At 66.3% G+C, this 8,565-nt stretch overlaps 4 protein-coding genes across 4 annotated transcripts in view; 3 read left to right on the top strand and 1 right to left on the bottom strand.

Annotated features, from left to right (window-relative positions):
* The window catches only part of F751_2736 (hypothetical protein), a gene marked incomplete at both ends in the record, with an annotated part of 4,369 nt that extends 3,113 nt beyond the window's left edge, over positions 1-1,256 (bottom strand). Inside the window, 3 exons of the mRNA XM_011402430.1 lie at positions 293-542; positions 821-940; positions 1,161-1,256. Coding sequence (XP_011400732.1) covers positions 293-542; positions 821-940; positions 1,161-1,256 — 466 coding nt within the window. The remainder of the gene's footprint in view (positions 1-292; positions 543-820; positions 941-1,160) is intronic.
* A 1,336-nt stretch (positions 1,257-2,592) lies between these two features.
* On the top strand, positions 2,593-3,418 carry F751_2735 (Nudix hydrolase 4; the record flags this gene model as incomplete). Its single annotated transcript, XM_011402429.1, has 3 exons — positions 2,593-2,634; positions 2,737-2,820; positions 3,080-3,418. The coding sequence occupies 3 exons, from the start codon at positions 2,593-2,595 to the stop codon at positions 3,416-3,418; spliced, it is 465 nt and encodes a 154-aa protein (XP_011400731.1).
* Positions 3,419-4,806: 1,388 nt separating this feature from the next.
* F751_2734 (E3 SUMO-protein ligase RanBP2) lies at positions 4,807-5,951 on the top strand (the record flags this gene model as incomplete). The annotated part of the gene is made up of 4 exons (XM_011402428.1): positions 4,807-4,936; positions 5,153-5,325; positions 5,526-5,621; positions 5,763-5,951. The coding sequence occupies 4 exons, from the start codon at positions 4,807-4,809 to the stop codon at positions 5,949-5,951; spliced, it is 588 nt and encodes a 195-aa protein (XP_011400730.1).
* Positions 5,952-6,209: 258 nt separating this feature from the next.
* Positions 6,210-8,321, top strand: F751_2733 (Leucine-rich repeat-containing protein 40; the record flags this gene model as incomplete). The annotated part of the gene is made up of 3 exons (XM_011402427.1): positions 6,210-6,503; positions 6,904-7,650; positions 7,821-8,321. The coding sequence occupies 3 exons, from the start codon at positions 6,210-6,212 to the stop codon at positions 8,319-8,321; spliced, it is 1,542 nt and encodes a 513-aa protein (XP_011400729.1).
* Positions 8,322-8,565: the final 244 nt, after the last annotated feature.

Raw genomic sequence — 8,565 nt, 5'->3', positions numbered from 1 at the left:
GGGGGTGGAGCGGCAGTGCGGGTGGAGCGGCGTGGGGGTGGAGCGGCGTGGGGGTGGAGCGGCGTGAGGGTGGAGCGGCGTGGGGGTGGAGCGGCGTGGGGGTGGAGCCGGGTGGACAGGCGCTCCGCGCCACGGCCAGCGGGCCTCGAGCGCTGGAGGATGATTCCCAAGGCGCGGCGACGGCGACGCCCAGCACGCCCCATCCGACACCAAGCCCCCCTGCTCACCCTGGCGCGCTGCGGCGTGCGCTGCGGCGTCAACATGACGGAGGGGCGCGGCGTGCGCCGTGCACGCGTGGACGCCAGGGTCCGCTGCTGCGGCGCCCCATCCTGCGCGGCGCCGCTGCCGGCCTCCGAGGCGCGAAGCACGCTGTCGGCGTCTGCGTCCCCCCCGCGCGCGTTGCTGCCGCTGGCGGCGCCGGTGGCCTTCTGGCCGCTGCTGCTGGGCGCGGGAGTGGCCTCCGACCCCACGCCCGGGTCGCTGGCGTCGTTCCCCGCCCCAGACGACCGCTCCCGGCCGTCCTTGCCATCGCTGTCCTCGGTCTGCGGCGCGGAGCGGGAAGGGAGTGGCGGGGCGTGTGTGGGTGGAAGGATCCATGCTATACCAGGAGCAGGCAGCGACCCCAGCTCGATGTGAGAACCTGGGGCAGACGCCCTGGTGGGGGCCAGTCATGGGTGCACACGCAGCATGCAAGCTCCCACCTCCCGTCTCCACCACCCCTTCCCAACTAATTTCTCGTCGCCTTTCCCCCCTTCCCCTCTCCCTCCCAAGAAACATCTTCACAGCTTGCCTTCATGAGGTGCTGGCTGGCATCCTCCACCATGGCGATGAACACGATCTCCGACTGGAACTTCTTGTCCAGGGACAGAAAGGCCTGGTGCTGGCGATGCAGGGCCTCGCACTGCTCCGGGCTCCGGCCGCTGCCCACCGCACGGGACACCTGGGCGCGGCAGGGTTGGCGACGGGGTCGAGGGCGCGTCCATGGGGGCGGGGGGATGCCCGGAGGGAGGAGTGACACTCGTGCAGTCCCAGGTCACCGAACGAGGAATGAGCCGGGTGGTCCGCCTCGGCCCAGAGCTGTCAGGATGAGCCAGTGGACCAGCACTGGCATGCAGGAGGCTGCCCATACACGTGTCCCCAGCTTTCCCATGCCGGCCTACCTTGTCAAACTCGGTCCCATACTTGTGGAAGGCGCGGAAGAACCGCCGAGCCTCATCACTGGCCCAGGCCACGAGGGGCTTCGCGCTGTTGCTCATCTCCGGCCGCTGAGCATACTCCTGCGACGGCGATTGGGTGCGGCAGTCGCTGGCTGTTCGGGGCGCCCCCGACCCGGGATGTCACGACGCCAGGGCGCGGCCACGCTCGCGCCATGCGGTATGCCATAGGACACGGTACGAAACCCAGTGAAGCACCCTGTGTGCCGGTTTAGGCCTCTGGGCACCCTCGCTCGTGGCGAGTGGTCCCTGCCAACCTTCCCCCAACGTCACCCGCTCCCAGCACTCACCCGGTCTCGAGCCCTCAATGAGGGCTGATTGAGCCTTGTCGCACGATTATGAGTCCCGAGGATGGCTTTCGTGCGCGGTGCAGGACCGTCGAGCGCTCGTTGGCCGGATGCCCGGGGCAGGTGCGCGTGAGCTCACGCAAGGTTGGGCACAAGTCGGCTGGGCAAACTACTCTGGTCCGCACCCACCAGTTTCTCACCGCCCAGGACCCCGGCAAAGATTTGTTTCCGGAGATGCCGATGGCCAGCAACCCCAGCTGCTCTACTTCATATCACGAAGTTTTGCAGAGACGATGTGGAGGAAAGGACGGCCATGTCCATGCACATTCACCGTCCACGGCAGCTCCTCCTGATGCCTGCCACCCCGCTTTGTCGGCAGCGCCCTGCACATACTTATGAGCTATTCGACCTGTTCTGCACGCAGCCCGAGTGCAAGGTGCACGAGCTGAGCGTTCCCGCTCGAAACCCCCCTCGATTTTCGACACATCCCGAGGTTCACCTTCGCCAGAACATTTCTCAACGGTCCATCGCCGGGACCAGCCAGTTGTTCCATATACCTCACAAGAAGGTGGCTTGGTTGCGCGAGGGGCCCTCCACAGCCGGCGACAGCTTAGACCAAGACCCGTCTGTCTCAATTTCTCGCTGTCGGCCCTTGCCGGCTGCCGACCTCCGGAGCTGCAATGCGCCGCAACTTCCTTTGCTAGGGCGCCGCTGAGCTCACGCGTGTAGAAACCTGTACCATGCCCCTACTAGTGGGAGGACCTCAGCCCCTTGCGGCCCGTCAGGGCAGGGATAACCAACGCTACGGAGAGCTTGGGGAGCGCTTGGTGGCAGGGTGAGTGGCCTGTGCGGCTCCTCCGTGATGCGTCGAAGCCCGGGGCGGTTGCACGTGTCCTCATTTGACAGCTTCTACTGCTGCTTTCTGCTGAGAAGGAATGCAGATGGGTTGTTGGAATGCAATGCTTACAGCTTGCACTGCCCTCCAGCCAGACACTGTTAAAATTTCCTCTCCCCATCTTCCTGTTCCCTGCAGCTGCATACCTGTGTGCTGGACCTCGCCTCATCAGAGCACGGACACCGCTCTCGTGTTGATGGTCTCAAGCCGGGCAGGCAAAGGTTACGCCTTCCCAAAGGTATGATGCGCCGTGGTGGCAAGGGCAGGTGATGAGCGCAAGTCGGCTTGCAGGGTCTCCCCTCATCTGCACCGCATGACCTTGGCCTGACTTCACATCCAGGGAGGCTGGGAACTGGACGAGAGCCTGGAGGATGCTGCCCGACGGGAGACAGTGGAGGAGGCTGGTGTCAGGGGGACGCTTGAGGTGGGATGCTGCTGGGAAACATCAGGCTGTGTGCGCTGCATGCGGGGGGGCAGTCGGCACAATGGGCCTGGTGGGAAAACGGCACCCACTCTCGCTCCGTTTCCTGGTGCTTGGAAGCCTGGAGCTGCAGCAGCGCACCCAAGCCCAGGCAAAGCCCCAGCTTGCATGCTCGAGCACACATCAGCCGCCTGAACAGATTCGAGGGCCATGGCAACAGTAGCCGAGCATCACCGCCCCCTCCGCCCATCCCCCCTTGCAGACTCCCGGCCTGGGTCGCTTCGACTTCTCCTCCTCCAAGCTGGGGCGGGGCGGAGAGCCGCAGCGGGGCGCCGCCTTCATGTTTGTCCTGCACGTCTCTGAGGAACTGCAGAGCTGGCCGGAATCGGAGGAGCGCGTGCGTGAGTGGGTCCCCCTGAAGCTGGCTCCTGCCAGGTGCCGGTACGCCTGGATGCGCGATGCCCTGGAGTGCTGGGTTGCGGCCAGGGGCTGGCCCCCGCTTGACCCCGGCAGGCACTCCCCCTCCCTTGTGTGGACGGTGGGGGGCAAGGTGGAGGGGGACCGCCAGCACCCTCCCGAGTCGGTGTCTGTGGCGCTGTGATGGATGCTGAGCTTGCTGTGTGGATGGTATGTTGTCGAAGGAGGGTGCCACATGGCCGCCTCCGCTTGTCACTCTGCACGCCGGGGAGACCCAGGCCTTCATTGTGCACTTTTGGACCATCATTGCTGTTAGTTTGCTGCCCGCTTTTTGATTTGATCCATGCTTAAGAATGTATTTCCCTCTGAAACCGTGCCCACCGGACGGGGGTGCAAGGAGAATGTCGACCTCAATACGAATCAAGTAGGGAAGGCGCGAGCACCACCCAGCCCTGCGGAATATGCGGCAAAGATCGTGTGCAATCAGGAACATTGCTTGATCGCAATTGTCGTCTAGATTTTGAACCGAGGGACCCGCGTTCGAAAGAGTTGCGGGACACAATGTCCGGCAAGCGGCCAACTGACCACCTCGAGCCCTCGGCGAAGAAACGGGGATCTGACAAACAGATCACCAAGGACGAGGGAGAGGAGTCTGCCGAGGAGCATGTGTGTGGGGATTGGGTGCCTGGGGCTGTCGCGGTTCCCTGCTGCTGAGCTTGTCCCCATCCGACCGCCCAGACCACGAGGTGGACAGAGCCCTGCTCATGAGACGCCCTCCCAATCCTCTCGTTCCAGGAGGAGCCCGGAACATTCCAGCGAGCATCGGATGAGGTCCTGAAGCAGCGCAAGATCATCAAGGCACGACGACCAGCCCAGGGCCCTGCAGGCGCTGCAGTCACAGCATCCCCTGCGAACCCCTTCGCTGGCATCCAGCTGGCCCCAGCTACTGAGAACCCTTTTGCAGGAATTCAGCTAGCCCCAGCACCTGTTCCAGCCCAGACAGCGGCCCCTTCGGTGGGCTCTGGCGAGGACAGCCAGGTTCAGGGTGATGTGGAAGGAGCCGAGGATGTGGCAACAGCAGTACCCGACAGTGCGCTTGCAGAGGCACCTGTTACCACTGCAGAGGCATCTGGTACCAAGGAAACCACGCCTGGGAGTGCAGCCCCAGAAGCTCCTGCCGTGGAGACAGCCCCTGTCGACGCAGTGGCTTCTGCTGCACCGACGCCGGAGGCCCAGGCTGCGCCCTCCCCGGCGGCCCCGACACCCGCAGTGTCCTCCATTTTTGGAGGAGGATTGGCATCAGCAAGCGCGGGCGGCGGTTTTGGCTCGCTTGGTGAGCGGGAGTGTTGCGCGGAAATTGAATGGCTGGCGATGGCCAAGGCGTGTGCAGTACATGCATGGTTTAGCAGGACAGAGGATTCCGGGGTGGAGTGTTGCAGCGGGCCTTGAAGTAAATGCTGAGGCTGTCTCCCTCCCCTTCCCGCCAACGCAGCGTCCAAGGGAACGGCGCCAGCCTTCTCCTTTGGTGCAGCGTTTGGAGGAGCCTCCGGGACAGGCGCCGCAGCCACACCCATGTTCAGCTTCGCTGGCGGGTCGGCACCTGCATTCAGTTTTGCAGCCCCCTCGACGGCAGCCAGCCCCCATTCAGACAAGGCAGCCTCCCCAGGCGAGCAAGACAGCAACGGCGCTCCAGCCTCCCCAAGTGAGGGTCATGGTCCTGTAGAAGGGTAGTTGGGCGGTGGATGGGGCGCATAATCACTCGAATAGCAAGGCAGGATCTGCCATCGTGCCTGCCCTGGGGCTTGCCACACCTTGCATGCCGTCATTATCCCATTTCTGGCCCGCGCCACGCTCATACATTCGTTTGCAGAGAGTCAAGCTCAACCACCACCTCCCCTTGCCAAATCCCTTCAATCAGCCTTCACTCCAGTGGCGTCCCTCCCGGCTGAGGTGCCACAAGCGACCGGGGAGGAGGATGAGACCACGGTCTTTTCTGGGGATGGCGTTCTCTTTGAGTTCGATGCCTCCAAGCAGTGGCGGGAGCGGGGCTCCGGGGAGATGCGGGTCAACCTCGGCAAGGAGAGCAAGCAGGTGCGGGCTGGGGTTGGTGCTGTGGCTCTGCAAGGAAGATTGCGCAAGTGGGCCGGGTTGATACATTAGGTGGCAGGTGGAGCCTGAGCTCTACCTGAGGTAAAGTGAGAACCTGTGTTGACCTGATCAAGCCTGCCAGCTTGCGCACGCCCTGTTGCAAGCACATGGCAATAAGAGAGAGCCTGCCTCCCCCTTTGCAGGGCCGGCTGGTGATGCGCCAGCGAGGCAACCTTCGTCTGCTGATGAACGCAAATCTCTGGCCGGACATGCCGGCGGCGCGCATGGAGGGCGGAAAGGTGGGTGGCGGGGATGGGTGCAGAAGGGGTCTGGGCAGTTCGTTGAGACAGTGGGTCCATGCCTCAGGCTGATGGCGGCATGGCGCGCCGGGGACCTCAAGACCGCCAGCAAGTTCACCTCCTCCGATCCCTGCGGTCCAGGGCGTAACATTCGCGGTCATCAATGCTGTGTCTGGGGAGGACGGGGAGGCGGCGGGCGAGGGGGCGCCTGCTCCCGCGCGGGAGGGCCAGCTGTCGACGTTTGCGCTGCGCATCAGGAACCCAGACGTGCTGGCCGCGTTTCTCATGGCCCTGGAGGCGCACAAGGCCGGTGCCAAACCAGCAGAGTGATGTGCGTGCCGGGGATGCAAGTCACAATCTTGTCGCAGCTGTGGCTGTAGCCCCTGGTTGCAACCCGGTGTAGAGCGTTTCGTATCCCGTGACCCATCTTTTCCAGTCCCATGAAGAAGGCGCGGGGTAGTCAGCCCCATGCTTACACGACCATCAGGCTCCTAGCCCGGTTCCCCAGAGGAATGCGATGGCAAAGCAGCTAGTCCAGGTCCCGACCACCGTATCACCGGGGGAGGGCATGAGGTTGCCGCTGATCTCATGATAGAGCGCCTGCCGGAGAGGGTGGCCATCGACATCCTGTCGAAGGCCTACCTCACCTCCCAGCCATCCGACGGGCCCCTCATCTGGAGGGAGTATGGCGGGTGCAATCCTTTGCGCACCGTGGCCCCCCTCGTGTGCAAGGCCTGGAACGAGCTGATCCGAAGCCCCGCTGCCGGCAAGGTGTTCTTCAGGCGGGTGCGCATTGTGGATGCCTGCATCCTCCCCCTGCGCCGCTTCAAGCCCGACGCCCTCCTGAGGTGGTTCAAGGAGAGGGCCCGGCTCTACGTCCAGGTGCGCGGTGCTTCCCCCTGTACTGCTTGGGGCCGGGGCAAGGTGTGGGGCCCGAATCCGACTGGGGGGGTGCATGGCAGGGAGGGGTTTTCGTCTGTCACCCAGGCAGGCGGAGGACGCCCCACACCGGCCACCTGAGGCTGGCATGGCGTACACATTACCCAATTTGCCTCCCAAGACGGGGGATTCCACCTCTGCCGCTGCCTGTGCCTAGGCTTACACCACCAGTGCCTCGCGGCCGGCCCATGATTGGCGGCCGCCCACTCTCCCCCACCTGCTCATCTGATGAAGCGGAGGAGCCCTTCTCCCTCCCCTCGGGCTCCCTCCCCTCCCAACACCAGCACCGACCCAGACACACACACACGCAACGGCCCCACCCACACAAACACCCCCACCCCAGGAGCTGGAGGTGAACCTGAGCTCCTTCTTCTCCAGCCCGCCCGTGCTGGAGCGCGTCTCGCAGCTGCTCTGCGAGCTGATCGCGGCGGCCCCCGCGCTGCAGGTCCTGCACCTGACGGGAGAGCTGGAGCTGGACCGCGTGTTCGACGCCATGCCCGCCACCCCCGGCGCGCTGGGCGCGCTGCGCTCGGTGCACCTCGCGCGCGGTGGCGCGGGGAACTGGGGCGTGGCCTCCTGCGTGGCGGCGCTGGCCTGCGTGCCCTCCCTCACCCAGCTCCAGGTCATCTTCCGGTCGGACCTGGAGGAGCCGCCGCCCGGCCTGCCCGCCTCCATCGCCGCGCTGCGCACGCTGCGCCACCTGGCGCTGACCTGGCCCACGCGCAGCGCGCTGCCCCCGGCCGCCCCGCTCCCGGACGGCCTGGGCGACCTGGCGCAGCTGACCACGCTGCAGCTGCGCCGCGTGCCCGCCACCTGCGTGCCCGGCTGGCTGGGTCGCCTGGCGGGCCTGCGCCACCTCTACTGGGACCTGTGCCTACCCGCCGACGTCCCCGCCACCCCGCCCCCAGGCCTGGACGCGCTCACCGGCCTCCGCACGCTCTACATCGACCTGGCGCCGCCGCTGGCCCTGGCGCCAAGCCTGGCCGGCCTCCGCACGCTGGTCATGGTGGGGCACGCTGCGCCTGACGCCCCCGACCAGGACTGGGACTGGCTGGCGCCCTTCACCAAGCTCCGCTCCCTGCGCATACAGGTGCATGGGGGGGGGTTGAGGGAGGATGGGGGGGTGGGGGTGTGGGTAGGCAGGGCCTGGGAAGGATGCGGAGGGTCGCGGGCGGCCGGGTGAATCCCCATGTCCAAACGAAAACCCACGGACGGGTACCAGGAGCACACGGGGACGCCCACCTCGCTCCCCGACCGCAGGGCGGCGGCATGCGCACGCTCCCCCCCGTGCTGCGCGACGCGACGACGCTGACGCGTCTGTCGCTGAACAACAACCGGCTGTCGGACCTGCCCGACGGCCCCTGGCTGGCAGGCGTCACCGCCCTGCACCTGGGCAGCAACCGCTTCGGCGCCTTCCCGCGCGCGCTGCGCTCCGCGCGCGCGCTGCAGTCCCTGCACCTGGCCAACCAGAGGGACGAGGGCGGCGCGCTGCGCCGCGGCACGCCGGAGCTGACGCTGGAGGCCGCCGACGTGGCCGCGCTGTGCACCCTGCCGGCGCTGCGCCTGGTGGTGCTGGCCCAGGCCCAGCCGCGCGTACGCGGCGCCGCGGCCGCCGCGCCGCTGGACTACTCCTGGCTGCAGCGCGCGCTGGCGGCGCGGCGCGTGCGCCTGACCAGCAACGAGCTGGCCTTCGAGCTGGAGAGCCTGCCCATGTTCGACACGCCCCACGTGGGCTGGGCGGGGAGCGTGAACACGCTGTGAGGAAGTCTCCTCCGACTGCCCGACCGTCGAGCCTGGGAGGAGGCCCCTGCTCTTCCCAGTTGCCGGCCGGCCGTGGAGATCCCTCTCCACACACACACGCCAGCCAGCCAGCCAGCCAGGCACACCCGCAACCCCTTTCAAGACTCTGCGCCGGGGACACGAGCCCACGCTGACATTGCGCGCCCTGGCCGGCCATCTCCACACAGCACCCTTCCAAGCCCCCACAGCAGCTGGCTCGTCCCTC

The sequence above is a fragment of the Auxenochlorella protothecoides genome (assembly GCF_000733215.1).
Source record: "Auxenochlorella protothecoides strain 0710 unplaced genomic scaffold scaffold3, whole genome shotgun sequence".
Classification (NCBI taxonomy): Eukaryota; Viridiplantae; Chlorophyta; class Trebouxiophyceae; order Chlorellales; family Chlorellaceae; genus Auxenochlorella; species Auxenochlorella protothecoides.
This window is presented reverse-complemented; position numbering and strand designations above follow the sequence as displayed.